The 16,498-nt window shown below is 42.1% G+C and overlaps 1 protein-coding gene across 1 annotated transcript; it reads right to left on the bottom strand.

The window, feature by feature from the left end:
• Window positions 1-10: 10 nt before the first annotated feature.
• Window positions 11-1,109, bottom strand: LOC145204145 (U7 snRNA-associated Sm-like protein LSm10). Its single transcript, XM_080076588.1, has 3 exons — window positions 951-1,109; window positions 378-807; window positions 11-317 (listed from the first exon to the last, which is right to left on the bottom strand). The coding sequence occupies exons 2-3, from the start codon at window positions 594-596 to the stop codon at window positions 198-200; spliced, it is 339 nt and encodes a 112-aa protein (XP_079932714.1). The 5' UTR covers window positions 597-807; window positions 951-1,109; the 3' UTR covers window positions 11-197.
• Between the last annotated feature and the right edge of the window lie 15,389 nt (window positions 1,110-16,498).

The following is a 16,498-nucleotide window of genomic DNA, read 5'->3' as shown; positions in this document are numbered from 1 at the left end:
CGGAAAAAGATACCTTTCGCCAAGTTTTATTAAAAACATAGCGCAGTATATTTCTATTTTCCACACTTCAGATGAATGGAACCAACTTTTAAACATTGGTAATTTAAAAACCAAAGTAAAACACATCACTTTATTATGCTCCTATATATCAGTTGTCATGTTCTCATGCCTTAAATTAAGTAAGTTTCAAAAATATGCTATCTTTTCATTGACCTGACTTTAAAATTTCGATTGAATTTTGGTTTGTTCAGTTGATTTGTAATGGCTTTCACAGGATCAACACCATCCGGAAGATGAACAAAGCTTACAGAGGAAGCCTAAAAACATTATAAAAATGATTTAACAAGTCAAACATCCCAATGGCTTTCTGATTTTACCTTTACAAATGTCTCGTTTAACTTTACTGACGGGGCACCTAGAGGATATACAGTGGCACGAGAAAGCCATAAATTTCCGAAACCATCTGCTTCATCCAAAATTCCACAAATTGTAGATTCATTTTTTGTTTCTACTTCAACTTTTCTATTTTTCATTGCAATAAGCAGAGCAGAGAGAGTGTTATATGCCAAAAACTTTTCTTTGGCATTTGAAGCCATTTTACAACATGTGTTAATGCAGATTTGTATATTGTGTGTTGGTTTCTGGGGTTAGTGGTTGAGGCTCGAAGCCAATTCTTCTTTGAACTTCAATATTTCGGGTTTCTTGATCAGTAACAGCTTTCATAGAGTTCAGAATAGTAAATGTATCATTTGCTGTCTTTTTGAAACTTGTGTCTTGTTGCAGATTAGTTTTCTCTTGACGTTGTTTCTGTGTAAAATTGTTGTTTATTTACTTAGCAAATAATATTCAAACTTTGAACAAAGGAAATAATATCACATGGCAATGGAATGCCAGAAAACAATGAACAGTTACAGTTAGCACCTTCAAATGTATGAGTCATCTCAACTTACACAGTATTCCAGGTATTCAGGCAAATCTTCAACTTGCAGTTTAATTTTTGATGGCTTTCTCCGCAACATTACCAAACAGGAATAAACTTTCACTAATCCTAAAATATAATTTCACACGAAAATATATTTCTGTAATTGACTAGTCACTAGTTGAAAGTGGTATTTTTAGGGTCACACTAAAAGCAGAAAAACAAAAAAGAGGGAAAAGCAGGAAATCAGCACTAAAAGCAGAAAAGAAAGGAAAAGCAGAAAAGCAGAAAAAAGGGAAATTTGTGTTTTCTAAAAGAGGGAAAAAATAATTGCAGAAAAACAGGAAAATTGTAAAATTTCTTGTTTCAAAAGATTTTGAAATACGAAAAGCAGAAAAACGGGAAATGTTTCTTTATTTGTTTTTTATACCTTTCTAATGGGCTACACTAAAATACGCAATCTACGGCTATAAGGGTCAAGGTGAGGGATTGTAATACAAATAACTTTATAATTTAATTTAGATACCTTTTGGACCTAATTTTCTTAGTTTTAACATGTGGTACCATACAGTGCTTAGTACCACTCTCAACACATATGAGAATATTAAGTCCAAACTGGGAATCTAAAACTAAATTATAGTGTTATTTTTATTATAAACCTTTACCCAGACCCTAAAAGCCCTATCCATCAACATTTTATAGATTGCGTATTTTGGAGGACCCCCTTTCAAACTCGCAAAAATCATTTGAATGTGATCTATTAGCGTTCTACATCGATTGTGTGTTGTCTGTTGCGTCCAATACTGAAAAACAATAAATGTTTTTTATTTGTTTATTTCCCGTCTTTTCTGTATTTTGACACAATCAATGTAGAACGTTATCAAAACACTTTCGAGTGGTTTTTACGAGCTAGAACGTCAAAAAAACAAATAAAGAAACATTTCCTGTTTTTCTGCTTTTCGTATTTCAAAATCTTATGAAACAAGAAATTTTACTCTTTTTCTGTTTTTCTGGAATTATTTTTTCCCTCTTTTAGAAAACACAAATTTCCCTTGTTTCTGCTTTACCTTTCTTTTCTGCTTTTAGTGTTGTTTTCCTGCTTTTCCCGCTTTTCTGTTTTTCTGCTTTTAGTATTACCCGTATTTTTATCCAACAAAATAAACGCATGCAAAAACAGAGACAGACACTGCACAATTGCCTACTCGTGTGGTAGCAATTCTTTTAACATCATCACAAATTCACAATTACATGAGTCATAGTCTCATAGATACCGCTATCCATGCTAGGGTTCCTTCCCGGGAATGTCTCGACGGGAAATTCCCGGGATTTCCCGGCAAAGTTACGTTCCCGAATCCCGGGAAATTTGTTTTGAATTCCCGGGAAACAGACAATTAAGCAAAAACGTGTTAATTTTGAGAAAAAATAACGTAAATGTTCAAATTTCTGCTAACTGTTACCAAAATATGGCGTTTTGTAATTTTAATCACGAAGTAAGTAAGCGTTTTTATACGAGGTGGTAAACTATTTTCGCGAAAATGCGCTACCTAGCGGTACTAGAAATAACGAATTTATTTTTCGTAATTTCCGAATGTTGTTAGCGTTAAAGAAGCTTGCAAATATAGTTTTAATCGACAAATCATGACTAATTAGATGCCCCTATCGAAAATAAACTAATTTTAGGGTTGCAATGACGTAATTATTCACAAAAAAATAGGCACTTTTTCGGTCGGGAATCCCGGGAATTCCCGGGAAATGAAAAAATTATTTCCCGATTCCCGGGAATGAAAAAATCCGGGAAATAGAGGAACCCTAATCCATGCATCAACAAATCGTTCCTGCAAATTTATGACGTCATGACTTCGCATCTCTGAAGTTTAGTTGAATTGAGATTATTTTGCCGCGTGAAAATTGTAGCAGCACAATTGCGCAAAATATTCAGCAAACTGGAAGTAGCTTTGCGACAATACCGGTTTTGCGAAAATCGGGTCAAAATCGGGGTTTTCCATTCCGGTTTGAACCGCTTTGGAGGCCCGGTAGGAGGCTAAAACCGGCCAGAACCAGTTCAAAACTGGAATATTCCAGCGAAAACCCACCCAAAACCGGATTTGTCTTCGATTTTTGACCCTCGAGAATCGAATAAAAGGGAAAGGCTATAGCCTTAGGGTTTTTTCGAAAATCAGGAGAAAATTTCGGGTTTTCGATTCCGGTTTAAACCGGTTTGGAGGCTCGGTAGGAGGCTAAAACCGACCAGAACCAGTTTTAAACTGGAATATTCCGGCGAAAACCCACCTAAAACCGGATTTGTCTTCGATTTTTTGATCCCCAAAAATCTAAAAAAGGGAAAGGCCTTAGGTTTTTTTTCGAAAATCAGGTGAAAATTTCGGGTTTTCGATTCCGGTTTCAACCGGTTTGGAGGTTCCGTTGGAGGCTGAAACCGACCAGAACCAGTTTGAAACTGGAATATTCCGGCGAAAACCCACCCAAAACCGGATTTGTCTTCGATTTTTTCAGCGCCGAAAATCGAAAAAAGGGAAAGGCTATAGCCTTAGGTTGTTTTTCGAAAATCAGGTGAAAATTTCGGGTTTTCGATTCCGGTTTCAACCGGTTTGGAGGTTCCGTTGGAGGCTGAAACCGACCAGAACCAGTTTGAAACTGGAATATTCCGGGGAAAACCCACCCAAAACCGGATTTGTCTTCGATTTTTTGATCCCAAAAAATCGAAAAAAGGGAAAGGCTATAGCCTTAGGGTTTTTTCGAAAATCGGGTTAAAATTTCGGGTTTTCGATTCCGGTTTAAACCAGTTTGGAGGTTCGGTAGGAGGCTAAAACCGGCCAGAACCAGTTTAAAACTGGAAGATTCCTGCGAAAACCCACCCAAAACCGGATTTGTCTTCGATTTTTTTCACCCTCGAGAATCGAAAAAAGGGAAAGGCTACAGCCTTAGGTTTTTTCAAAAATCGGGCAAAATTTCGGGTTTTCGATTCCGGTTTCAACCGGTTTGGAGGTTCGGTAGGAGGCTAAAACCGGCCAGAACCTGTTTGAAACTGGAATATTCCGGGGAAAACCCACCCAAAACCGGATTTGTCTTCGATTTTTTGACCCCCGAAAATCGAAAAAGGGAAAGGCTATAGCCTTAGGGATTTTCCGAAAATCGGGTTAAAATTTCGGGTTTTCAATTCCGGTTTAAACCAGTTTGGAGGTTCGGTAGGAGGCTAAAACCGGCCAGAACCAGTTTGAAACTGGAAGATTCCGGCGAAAACCCACCCAAAACCGGATTTGTCTTCGATTTTTTTCACCCTCGAGAATCGAAAAAAGGGAAAGGCTACAGCCTTAGGTTTTTTCAAAAATCGGGCAAAATTTCGGATTTTCGATTCCGGTTTCAACCGGTTTGGAGGTTCGGTAGGAGGCTAAAACCGGCCAGAACCAGTTTGAAACTGGAATATTCCGGGGAAAACCCACCCAAAACCGGATTTGTCTTCGATTTTTTGACCCCCGAAAATCGAAAAAGGGAAAGGCTATAGCCTTAGGTTTTTTCGAAAATCGGGCAAAATTTCGGATTTTCGATTCCGGTTTCAACCGGTTTGGAGGTTCGGTAGGAGGCTAAAACCGGCCAGAACCAGTTTGAAACTGGAAGATTCCGGCGAAAACCCACCCAAAACCGGATTTGTCTTCGATTTTTTTCACCCTCGAGAATCGAAAAAAGGGAAAGACCATAGCCTTAGGGTTTTTTCGAAAATCGGGTTAAAATTTCGGATTTTCGATTCCGGTTTCAACCGGTTTGGAGGTTCGGTAGGAGGATAAAACCGACCAGAACCAGTTTGAAACTGGAATATTCCTGCGAAAACCCACCCAAAACCGAATTTTTCTTCGATTTTTTGATCCCAAAAAATCTAAAAAAGGGAAAGGCTATAGCCAAAGGATGATTTCGCAAAAAAACCGGCCAGAACCAGTTTGAAACCGGATTATTCCGGCGAAAACCCACCCAAAACCGGATTTTTGAGCCTCGAGATCGAATAAAGGGAAAGGCTATTATCCTTAGGGTTTTTTCGAAAATCGATTTAAAATTTCGGGTTTTCAATTCCGGTTCAAACCAGTTTGGAGGTTCGGTAGGAGGCTAAAACCGGCCAGAACCCGTTTGAAACTGGAAGATTCCGGGGAAAACCCACCCAAAACCGGATTTGTCTTCGATTTTTTGACCCCCGAAAATCGAAAAAGGGAAAGGCTATAGCCTTAGGGATTTTTCGAAAAAGGGGAAAATTTCGGGTTTTCAATTCCGGTTTAAACCAGTTTGGAGGTTCGGTAGGAGGCTAAAACCGGCCAGAACCAGTTTAAAACTGGAAGATTCCGGCGAAAACCCACCCAAAACCGGATTTGTCTTCGATTTTTTTCACCCTCGAGAATCGAAAAAAGGGAAAGGCTACAGCCTTAGGTTTTTTCAAAAATCGGGCAAAATTTCGGGTTTTCGATTCCGGTTTCAACCGGTTTGGAGGTTCGGTAGGAGGCTAAAACCGGCCAGAACCTGTTTGAAACTGGAATATTCCGGGGAAAACCCACCCAAAACCGGATTTGTCTTCGATTTTTTGACCCCCGAAAATCGAAAAAGGGAAAGGCTATAGCCTTAGGGATTTTTCGAAAATCGGGTTAAAATTTCGGGTTTTCAATTCCGGTTTAAACCAGTTTGGAGGTTCGGTAGGAGGCTAAAACCGGCCAGAACCAGTTTAAAACTGGAAGATTCCGGCGAAAACCCACCCAAAACCGGATTTGTCTTCGATTTTTTTCACCCTCGAGAATCGAAAAAAGGGAAAGGCTACAGCCTTAGGTTTTTTCAAAAATCGGGCAAAATTTCGGATTTTCGATTCCGGTTTCAACCGGTTTGGAGGTTCGGTAGGAGGCTAAAACCGGCCAGAACCAGTTTGAAACTGGAAGATTCCGGCGAAAACCCACCCAAAACCGGATTTGTCTTCGATTTTTTTCACCCTCGAGAATCGAAAAAAGGGAAAGACCATAGCCTTAGGGTTTTTTCGAAAATCGGGTTAAAATTTCGGATTTTCGATTCCGGTTTCAACCGGTTTGGAGGTTCGGTAGGAGGATAAAACCGACCAGAACCAGTTTGAAACTGGAATATTCCTGCGAAAACCCACCCAAAACCGGATTTTTCTTCGATTTTTTGATCCCAAAAAATCTAAAAAAGGGAAAGGCTATAGCCAAAGGATGATTTCGCAAAAAAACCGGCCAGAACCAGTTTGAAACCGGATTATTCCGGCGAAAACCCACCCAAAACCGGATTTTTGAGCCTCGAGATCGAATAAAGGGAAAGGCTATTATCCTTAGGGTTTTTTCGAAAATCGATTTAAAATTTCGGGTTTTCAATTCCGGTTCAAACCAGTTTGGAGGTTCGGTAGGAGGCTAAAACCGGCCAGAACCCGTTTGAAACTGGAAGATTCCGGGGAAAACCCACCCAAAACCGGATTTGTCTTCGATTTTTTGACCCCCGAAAATCGAAAAAGGGAAAGGCTATAGCCTTAGGGATTTTTCGAAAATCGGGGAAAATTTCGGGTTTTCAATTCCGGTTTAAACCAGTTTGGAGGTTCGGTAGGAGGCAAAAACCGGCCAGAACCAGTTTGAAACTGGAATATTCCTGCGAAAACCCACCCAAAACCGGATTTTTCTTCGATTTTTTGATCCCAAAAAATCTAAAAAAGGGAAAGGCTATAGCCAAAGGATGATTTCGCAAAAAAACCGGCCAGAACCAGTTTGAAACCGGATTATTCCGGCGAAAACCCACCCAAAACCGGATTTTTGAGCCTCGAGATCGAATAAAGGGAAAGGCTATTATCCTTAGGGTTTTTTCGAAAATCGATTTAAAATTTCGGGTTTTGAATTCCGGTTCAAACCAGTTTGGAGGTTCGGTAGGAGGCTAAAACCGGCCAGAACCCGTTTGAAACTGGAAGATTCCGGGGAAAACCCACCCAAAACCGGATTTGTCTTCGATTTTTTGACCCCCGAAAATCGAAAAAGGGAAAGGCTATAGCCTTAGGGATTTTTCGAAAATCGGGGAAAATTTCGGGTTTTCAATTCCGGTTTAAACCAGTTTGGAGGTTCGGTAGGAGGCTAAAACCGGCCAGAACCAGTTTAAAACTGGAAGATTCCGGCGAAAACCCACCCAAAACCGGATTTGTCTTCGATTTTTTTCACCCTCGAGAATCGAAAAAAGGGAAAGGCTACAGCCTTAGGTTTTTTCAAAAATCGGGCAAAATTTCGGGTTTTCGATTCCGGTTTCAACCGGTTTGGAGGTTCGGTAGGAGGCTAAAACCGGCCAGAACCTGTTTGAAACTGGAATATTCCGGGGAAAACCCACCCAAAACCGGATTTGTCTTCGATTTTTTGACCCCCGAAAATCGAAAAAGGGAAAGGCTATAGCCTTAGGGATTTTTCGAAAATCGGGTTAAAATTTCGGGTTTTCAATTCCGGTTTAAACCAGTTTGGAGGTTCGGTAGGAGGCTAAAACCGGCCAGAACCAGTTTGAAACTGGAAGATTCCGGCGAAAACCCACCCAAAACCGGATTTGTCTTCGATTTTTTTCACCCTCGAGAATCGAAAAAAGGGAAAGGCTACAGCCTTAGGTTTTTTCAAAAATCGGGCAAAATTTCGGATTTTCGATTCCGGTTTCAACCGGTTTGGAGGTTCGGTAGGAGGCTAAAACCGGCCAGAACCAGTTTGAAACTGGAATATTCCGGCGAAAACCCACCCAAAACCGGATTTGTCTTCGATTTTTTTCACCCTCGAGAATCGAATAAAGGGAAAGACCATAGCCTTAGGGTTTTTTCGAAAATCGGGTGAAAATTTCGGGTTTTCGATTCCGGTTTCAACCGGTTTGGAGGTTCCGTTGGAGGCTGAAACCGACCAGAACCAGTTTGAAACTGGAATATTCCGGGGAAAACCCACCCAAAACCGGATTTGTCTTCGATTTTTTGACCCCCGAAAATCGAAAAAGGGAAAGGCTATAGCCTTAGGGATTTTTCGAAAATCAGGTTAAAATTTCGGGTTTTCAATTCCGGTTCAAACCAGTTTGGAGGTTCGGTAGGAGGCTAAAACCGGCCAGAACCAGTTTGAAACTGGAAGATTCCGGCGAAAACCCACCCAAAACCGGATTTGTCTTCGATTTTTTTCACCCTCGAGAATCGAAAAAAGGGAAAGGCTATAGCCTTAGGTTTTTTCGAAAATCGGGCAAAATTTCGGATTTTCGATTCCGGTTTTAACCGGTTTGGAGGTTCGGTAGGAGACTAAAACCGGTCAGAACCAGTTTGAAACTGGAATATCCCGGGGAAAACCCACCCAAAACCGGATTTGTCTTCGATTTTTTGATCCCAAAAAATCTAAAAAAGGGAAAGGCTATAGCCTTAGGGTTTTTTCGAAAATCGGTTTAAAATTTCGGGTTTTCAATTCCGGTTCAAACCAGTTTGGAGGTTCGGTAGGAGGCTAAAACCGGCCAGAACCAGTTTGAAACTGGAATATTCCGGGGAAAACCCACCCAAAACCGGATTTGTCTTCGATTTTTTGACCCCCGAAAATCGAAAAAGGGAAAGGCTATAGCCTTAGGGATTTTTCGAAAATCGGGGAACATTTCGGGTTTTCAATTCCGGTTTAAACCAGTTTGGAGGTTCGGTAGGAGGCTAAAACCGGCCAGAACCAGTTTAAAACTGGAAGATTCCGGCGAAAACCCACCCAAAACCGGATTTGTCTTCGATTTTTTTCACCCTCGAGAATCGAAAAAAGGGAAAGGCTACAGCCTTAGGTTTTTTCAAAAATCGGGTGAAATTTCGGGTTTTCGATTCCGGTTTCAACCGGTTTGGAGGTTCGGTAGGAGGCTAAAACCGGCCAGAACCTGTTTGAAACTGGAATATTCCGGGGAAAACCCACCCAAAACCGGATTTGTCTTCGATTTTTTGACCCCCGAAAATCGAAAAAGGGAAAGGCTATAGCCTTAGGGATTTTTCGAAAATCGGGTTAAAATTTCGGGTTTTCAATTCCGGTTTAAACCAGTTTGGAGGTTCGGTAGGAGGCTAAAACCGGCCAGAACCAGTTTGAAACTGGAAGATTCCGGCGAAAACCCACCCAAAACCGGATTTGTCTTCGATTTTTTTCACCCTCGAGAATCGAAAAAAGGGAAAGGCTACAGCCTTAGGTTTTTTCAAAAATCGGGCAAAATTTCGGATTTTCGATTCCGGTTTCAACCGGTTTGGAGGTTCGGTAGGAGGCTAAAACCGGCCAGAACCAGTTTGAAACTGGAATATTCCGGCGAAAACCCACCCAAAACCGGATTTGTCTTCGATTTTTTTCACCCTCGAGAATCGAATAAAGGGAAAGACCATAGCCTTAGGGTTTTTTCGAAAATCGGGTGAAAATTTCGGGTTTTCGATTCCGGTTTCAACCGGTTTGGAGGTTCCGTTGGAGGCTGAAACCGACCAGAACCAGTTTGAAACTGGAATATTCCGGGGAAAACCCACCCAAAACCGGATTTGTCTTCGATTTTTTGATCCCAAAAAATCTAAAAAAGGGAAAGGCTATAGCCTTAGGGTTTTTTCGAAAATCGAGTTAAAATTTCGGGTTTTCAATTCCGGTTCAAACCAGTTTGGAGGTTCGGTAGGAGGCTAAAACCGGCCAAAACCTGTTTGAAACTGGAATATTCCGGGGAAAACCCACCCAAAACCGGATTTGTCTTCGAATTTTTGACCCCCGAAAATCGAAAAAGGGAAAGGCTATAGCCTTAGGGATTTTTCGAAAATCCGGTTAAAATTTCGGGTTTTCAATTCCGGTTCAAACCAGTTTGGAGGTTCGGTAGGAGGCTAAAACCGGCCAGAACCTGTTTGAAACTGGAATATTCCGGCGAAAACCCACCCAAAACCGGATTTGTCTTCGATTTTTTTCACCCTCGAGAATCGAAAAAAGGGAAAGGCTATAGCCTTAGGTTTTTTCGAAAATCGGGCAAAATTTCGGATTTTCGATTCCGGTTTCAACCGGTTCGGAGGTTCGGCAGGAGGCTAAAACCGGCCAGAACCAGTTTGAAACTGGAATATTCCGGCGAAAACCCACCCAAAACCGGATTTGTCTTCGATTTTTTGATCCCAAAAAATCTAAAAAAGGGAAAGGCCTTAGGGTTTTTTCGAAAATCGGGTTAAAATTTCGGGTTTTCAATTCCGGTTTAAACCAGTTTGGAGGTTCGGTAGGAGGCTAAAACCGGCCAGAACCAGTTTGAAACTGGAAGATTCCGGCGAAAACCCACCCAAAACCGGATTTGTCTTCGATTTTTTTCACCCTCGAGAATCGAAAAAGGGAAAGGCTATAGCCTTAGGTTTTTTCGAAAATCGGGCAAAATTTCGGATTTTCGATTCCGGTTTCAACCGGTTCGGAGGTTCGGTAGGAGGCTAAAACCGGCCAGAACCAGTTTGAAACTGGAATATTCCGGCGAAAACCCACCCAAAACCGGATTTGTCTTCGATTTTTTTCACCCTCGAGAATCGAAAAAAGGGAAAGACCATAGCCTTAGGGTTTTTTCGAAAATCGGGTTAAAATTTCGGATTTTCGATTCCGGTTTCAACCGGTTTGGAGGTTCGGTAGGAGGATAAAACCGACCAGAACCAGTTTGAAACTGGAATATTCCTGCGAAAACCCACCCAAAACCGGATTTTTCTTCGATTTTTTGATCCCAAAAAATCTAAAAAAGGGAAAGGCTATAGCCAAAGGATGATTTCGCAAAATCGGGTTAAAATTTCGGGTTTTCGATTCCGGTTTAAACCGGTTTGGAGGTTCCGTTGGAGGCTGAAACCGACCGGAACCAGTTTGAAACTGGAATATTCCGGCGAAAACCCACCCAAAACCGGATTTGTCTTCGATTTTTTTCACCCTCGAGAATCGAAAAAAGGGAAAGACCATAGCCTTAGGGTTTTTTCGAAAATCGGGTTAAAATTTCGGATTTTCGATTCCGGTTTCAGCAGGTTTGGAGGTTCGGTAGGAGGCTAAAACCGGCCAGAACCAGTTTGAAACCGGATTATTCCGGCGAAAACCCACCCAAAACCGGATTTTTGAGCCTCGAGATCGAAAAAAGGGAATGGCTATTATCCTTAGGGTTTTTTCGAAAATCGAGTTAAAATTTCGGGTTTTCAATTCCGGTTCAAACCAGTTTGGAGGTTCGGTAGGAGGCTAAAACCGGCCAGAACCCGTTTAAAACTGGAAGATTCCGGCGAAAACCCACCCAAAACCGGATTTGTCTTCGATTTTTTTCACCCTCGAGAATCGAAAAATGGGAAAGGCTACAGCCTTAGGTTTTTTCAAAAATCGGGCAAAATTTCGGATTTTCGATTCCGGTTTAAACCGGTTTGGAGGTTCGGTAGGAGGCTAAAACCGGCCAGAACCAGTTTGAAACTGGAATATTCCGGCGAAAACCCACCCAAAACCGGATTTGTCTTCGATTTTTTTCACCCTCGAGAATCGAAAAAAGGGAAAGGCTATAGCCTTAGGTTTTTTCGAAAATCGGGCAAAATTTCGGGTTTTCGATTCCGGTTTCAACCGGTTTGGAGGTTCGGTAGGAGGCTAAAACCGGCCAGAACCTGTTTGAAACTGGAATATTCCGGGGAAAACCCACCCAAAACCGGATTTGTCTTCGATTTTTTGACCCCCGAAAATCGAAAAAGGGAAAGGCTATAGCCTTAGGGATTTTTCGAAAATCGGGTTAAAATTTCGGGTTTTCAATTCCGGTTTAAACCAGTTTGGAGGTTCGGTAGGAGGCTAAAACCGGCCAGAACCAGTTTGAAACTGGAAGATTCCGGCGAAAACCCACCCAAAACCGGATTTGTCTTCGATTTTTTTCACCCTCGAGAATCGAAAAAAGGGAAAGGCTACAGCCTTAGGTTTTTTCAAAAATCGGGCAAAATTTCGGATTTTCGATTCCGGTTTCAACCGGTTTGGAGGTTCGGTAGGAGGCTAAAACCGGCCAGAACCAGTTTGAAACTGGAATATTCCGGCGAAAACCCACCCAAAACCGGATTTGTCTTCGATTTTTTTCACCCTCGAGAATCGAATAAAGGGAAAGACCATAGCCTTAGGGTTTTTTCGAAAATCGGGTGAAAATTTCGGGTTTTCGATTCCGGTTTCAACCGGTTTGGAGGTTCCGTTGGAGGCTGAAACCGACCAGAACCAGTTTGAAACTGGAATATTCCGGGGAAAACCCACCCAAAACCGGATTTGTCTTCGAATTTTTGATCCCAAAAAATCTAAAAAAGGGAAAGGCTATAGCCTTAGGGATTTTTCGAAAATCCGGTTAAAATTTCGGGTTTTCAATTCCGGTTCAAACCAGTTTGGAGGTTCGGTAGGAGGCTAAAACCGGCCAGAACCTGTTTGAAACTGGAATATTCCGGCGAAAACCCACCCAAAACCGGATTTGTCTTCGATTTTTTTCACCCTCGAGAATCGAAAAAAGGGAAAGGCTATAGCCTTAGGTTTTTTCGAAAATCGGGCAAAATTTCGGATTTTCGATTCCGGTTTCAACCGGTTCGGAGGTTCGGCAGGAGGCTAAAACCGGCCAGAACCAGTTTGAAACTGGAATATTCCGGCGAAAACCCACCCAAAACCGGATTTGTCTTCGATTTTTTGATCCCAAAAAATCTAAAAAAGGGAAAGGCCTTAGGGTTTTTTCGAAAATCGGGTTAAAATTTCGGGTTTTCAATTCCGGTTTAAACCAGTTTGGAGGTTCGGTAGGAGGCTAAAACCGGCCAGAACCAGTTTAAAACTGGAAGATTCCGGCGAAAACCCACCCAAAACCGGATTTGTCTTCGATTTTTTTCACCCTCGAGAATCTAAAAAAGGGAAAGGCTACAGCCTTAGGTTTTTTCAAAAATCGGGTGAAATTTCGGGTTTTCGATTCCGGTTTCAACCGGTTTGGAGGTTCGGTAGGAGGCTAAAACCGGCCAGAACCTGTTTGAAACTGGAATATTCCGGGGAAAACCCACCCAAAACCGGATTTGTCTTCGATTTTTTGACCCCCGAAAATCGAAAAAGGGAAAGGCTATAGCCTTAGGGATTTTTCGAAAATCGGGTTAAAATTTCGGGTTTTCAATTCCGGTTTAAACCAGTTTGGAGGTTCGGTAGGAGGCTAAAACCGGCCAGAACCAGTTTGAAACTGGAAGATTCCGGCGAAAACCCACCCAAAACCGGATTTGTCTTCGATTTTTTGACCCCCGAAAATCGAAAAAGGGAAAGGCTATAGCCTTAGGGATTTTTCGAAAATCGGGTTAAAATTTCGGGTTTTCAATTCCGGTTTAAACCAGTTTGGAGGTTCGGTAGGAGGCTAAAACCGGCCAGAACCAGTTTGAAACTGGAAGATTCCGGCGAAAACCCACCCAAAACCGGATTTGTCTTCGATTTTTTTCACCCTCGAGAATCGAAAAAAGGGAAAGGCTACAGCCTTAGGTTTTTTCAAAAATCGGGCAAAATTTCGGATTTTCGATTCCGGTTTCAACCGGTTTGGAGGTTCGGTAGGAGGCTAAAACCGGCCAGAACCAGTTTGAAACTGGAATATTCCGGCGAAAACCCACCCAAAACCGGATTTGTCTTCGATTTTTTTCACCCTCGAGAATCGAATAAAGGGAAAGACCATAGCCTTAGGGTTTTTTCGAAAATCGGGTGAAAATTTCGGGTTTTCGATTCCGGTTTCAACCGGTTTGGAGGTTCCGTTGGAGGCTGAAACCGACCAGAACCAGTTTGAAACTGGAATATTCCGGGGAAAACCCACCCAAAACCGGATTTGTCTTCGATTTTTTGATCCCAAAAAATCTAAAAAAGGGAAAGGCTATAGCCTTAGGGTTTTTTCGAAAATCGAGTTAAAATTTCGGGTTTTCAATTCCGGTTCAAACCAGTTTGGAGGTTCGGTAGGAGGCTAAAACCGGCCAAAACCTGTTTGAAACTGGAATATTCCGGGGAAAACCCACCCAAAACCGGATTTGTCTTCGAATTTTTGACCCCCGAAAATCGAAAAAGGGAAAGGCTATAGCCTTAGGGATTTTTCGAAAATCCGGTTAAAATTTCGGGTTTTCAATTCCGGTTCAAACCAGTTTGGAGGTTCGGTAGGAGGCTAAAACCGGCCAGAACCTGTTTGAAACTGGAATATTCCGGCGAAAACCCACCCAAAACCGGATTTGTCTTCGATTTTTTTCACCCTCGAGAATCGAAAAAAGGGAAAGGCTATAGCCTTAGGTTTTTTCGAAAATCGGGCAAAATTTCGGATTTTCGATTCCGGTTTCAACCGGTTCGGAGGTTCGGCAGGAGGCTAAAACCGGCCAGAACCAGTTTGAAACTGGAATATTCCGGCGAAAACCCACCCAAAACCGGATTTGTCTTCGATTTTTTGATCCCAAAAAATCTAAAAAAGGGAAAGGCCTTAGGGTTTTTTCGAAAATCCGGTTAAAATTTCGGGTTTTCAATTCCGGTTTAAACCAGTTTGGAGGTTCGGTAGGAGGCTAAAACCGGCCAGAACCAGTTTAAAACTGGAAGATTCCGGCGAAAACCCACCCAAAACCGGATTTGTCTTCGATTTTTTTCACCCTCGAGAATCGAAAAAAGGGAAAGGCTACAGCCTTAGGTTTTTTCAAAAATCGGGTGAAATTTCGGGTTTTCGATTCCGGTTTCAACCGGTTTGGAGGTTCGGTAGGAGGCTAAAACCGGCCAGAACCTGTTTGAAACTGGAATATTCCGGGGAAAACCCACCCAAAACCGGATTTGTCTTCGATTTTTTGACCCCCGAAAATCGAAAAAGGGAAAGGCTATAGCCTTAGGGATTTTTCGAAAATCGGGTTAAAATTTCGGGTTTTCAATTCCGGTTTAAACCAGTTTGGAGGTTCGGTAGGAGGCTAAAACCGGCCAGAACCAGTTTGAAACTGGAAGATTCCGGCGAAAACCCACCCAAAACCGGATTTGTCTTCGATTTTTTTCACCCTCGAGAATCGAAAAAAGGGAAAGGCTACAGCCTTAGGTTTTTTCAAAAATCGGGCAAAATTTCGGATTTTCGATTCCGGTTTCAACCGGTTTGGAGGTTCGGTAGGAGGCTAAAACCGGCCAGAACCAGTTTGAAACTGGAATATTCCGGCGAAAACCCACCCAAAACCGGATTTGTCTTCGATTTTTTTCACCCTCGAGAATCGAATAAAGGGAAAGACCATAGCCTTAGGGTTTTTTCGAAAATCGGGTGAAAATTTCGGGTTTTCGATTCCGGTTTCAACCGGTTTGGAGGTTCCGTTGGAGGCTGAAACCGACCAGAACCAGTTTGAAACTGGAATATTCCGGGGAAAACCCACCCAAAACCGGATTTGTCTTCGATTTTTTGATCCCAAAAAATCTAAAAAAGGGAAAGGCTATAGCCTTAGGGTTTTTTCGAAAATCGAGTTAAAATTTCGGGTTTTCAATTCCGGTTCAAACCAGTTTGGAGGTTCGGTAGGAGGCTAAAACCGGCCAAAACCTGTTTGAAACTGGAATATTCCGGGGAAAACCCACCCAAAACCGGATTTGTCTTCGAATTTTTGACCCCCGAAAATCGAAAAAGGGAAAGGCTATAGCCTTAGGGATTTTTCGAAAATCCGGTTAAAATTTCGGGTTTTCAATTCCGGTTCAAACCAGTTTGGAGGTTCGGTAGGAGGCTAAAACCGGCCAGAACCTGTTTGAAACTGGAATATTCCGGCGAAAACCCACCCAAAACCGGATTTGTCTTCGATTTTTTTCACCCTCGAGAATCGAAAAAAGGGAAAGGCTATAGCCTTAGGTTTTTTCGAAAATCGGGCAAAATTTCGGATTTTCGATTCCGGTTTCAACCGGTTCGGAGGTTCGGCAGGAGGCTAAAACCGGCCAGAACCAGTTTGAAACTGGAATATTCCGGCGAAAACCCACCCAAAACCGGATTTGTCTTCGATTTTTTGATCCCAAAAAATCTAAAAAAGGGAAAGGCCTTAGGGTTTTTTCGAAAATCGGGTTAAAATTTCGGGTTTTCAATTCCGGTTTAAACCAGTTTGGAGGTTCGGTAGGAGGCTAAAACCGGCCAGAACCAGTTTGAAACTGGAAGATTCCGGCGAAAACCCACCCAAAACCGGATTTGTCTTCGATTTTTTTCACCCTCGAGAATCGAAAAAAGGGAAAGGCTATAGCCTTAGGTTTTTTCGAAAATCGGGCAAAATTTCGGATTTTCGATTCCGGTTTCAACCGGTTCGGAGGTTCGGTAGGAGGCTAAAACCGGCCAGAACCAGTTTGAAACTGGAATATTCCGGCGAAAACCCACCCAAAACCGGATTTGTCTTCGATTTTTTTCACCCTCGAGAATCGAAAAAAGGGAAAGACCATAGCCTTAGGGTTTTTTCGAAAATCGGGTTAAAATTTCGGATTTTCGATTCCGGTTTCAACCGGTTTGGAGGTTCGGTAGGAGGATAAAACCGACCAGAACCAGTTTGAAACTGGAATATTCCTGCGAAAACCCACCCAAAACCGGATTTTTCTTCGATTTTTTGATCCCAAAAAATCTAAAAAAGGGAAAGGCTATAGCCAA

The sequence above is a fragment of the Phallusia mammillata genome, chromosome 8 (genome assembly GCF_965637545.1).
Source record: "Phallusia mammillata chromosome 8, kaPhaMamm4.hap1.1, whole genome shotgun sequence".
In the NCBI taxonomy this organism is placed as follows: Eukaryota; Metazoa; Chordata; class Ascidiacea; order Phlebobranchia; family Ascidiidae; genus Phallusia; species Phallusia mammillata.
The sequence above is the reverse complement of the archived record's forward strand: the minus strand, read 5'-3'. Positions and strand labels throughout refer to the sequence as shown.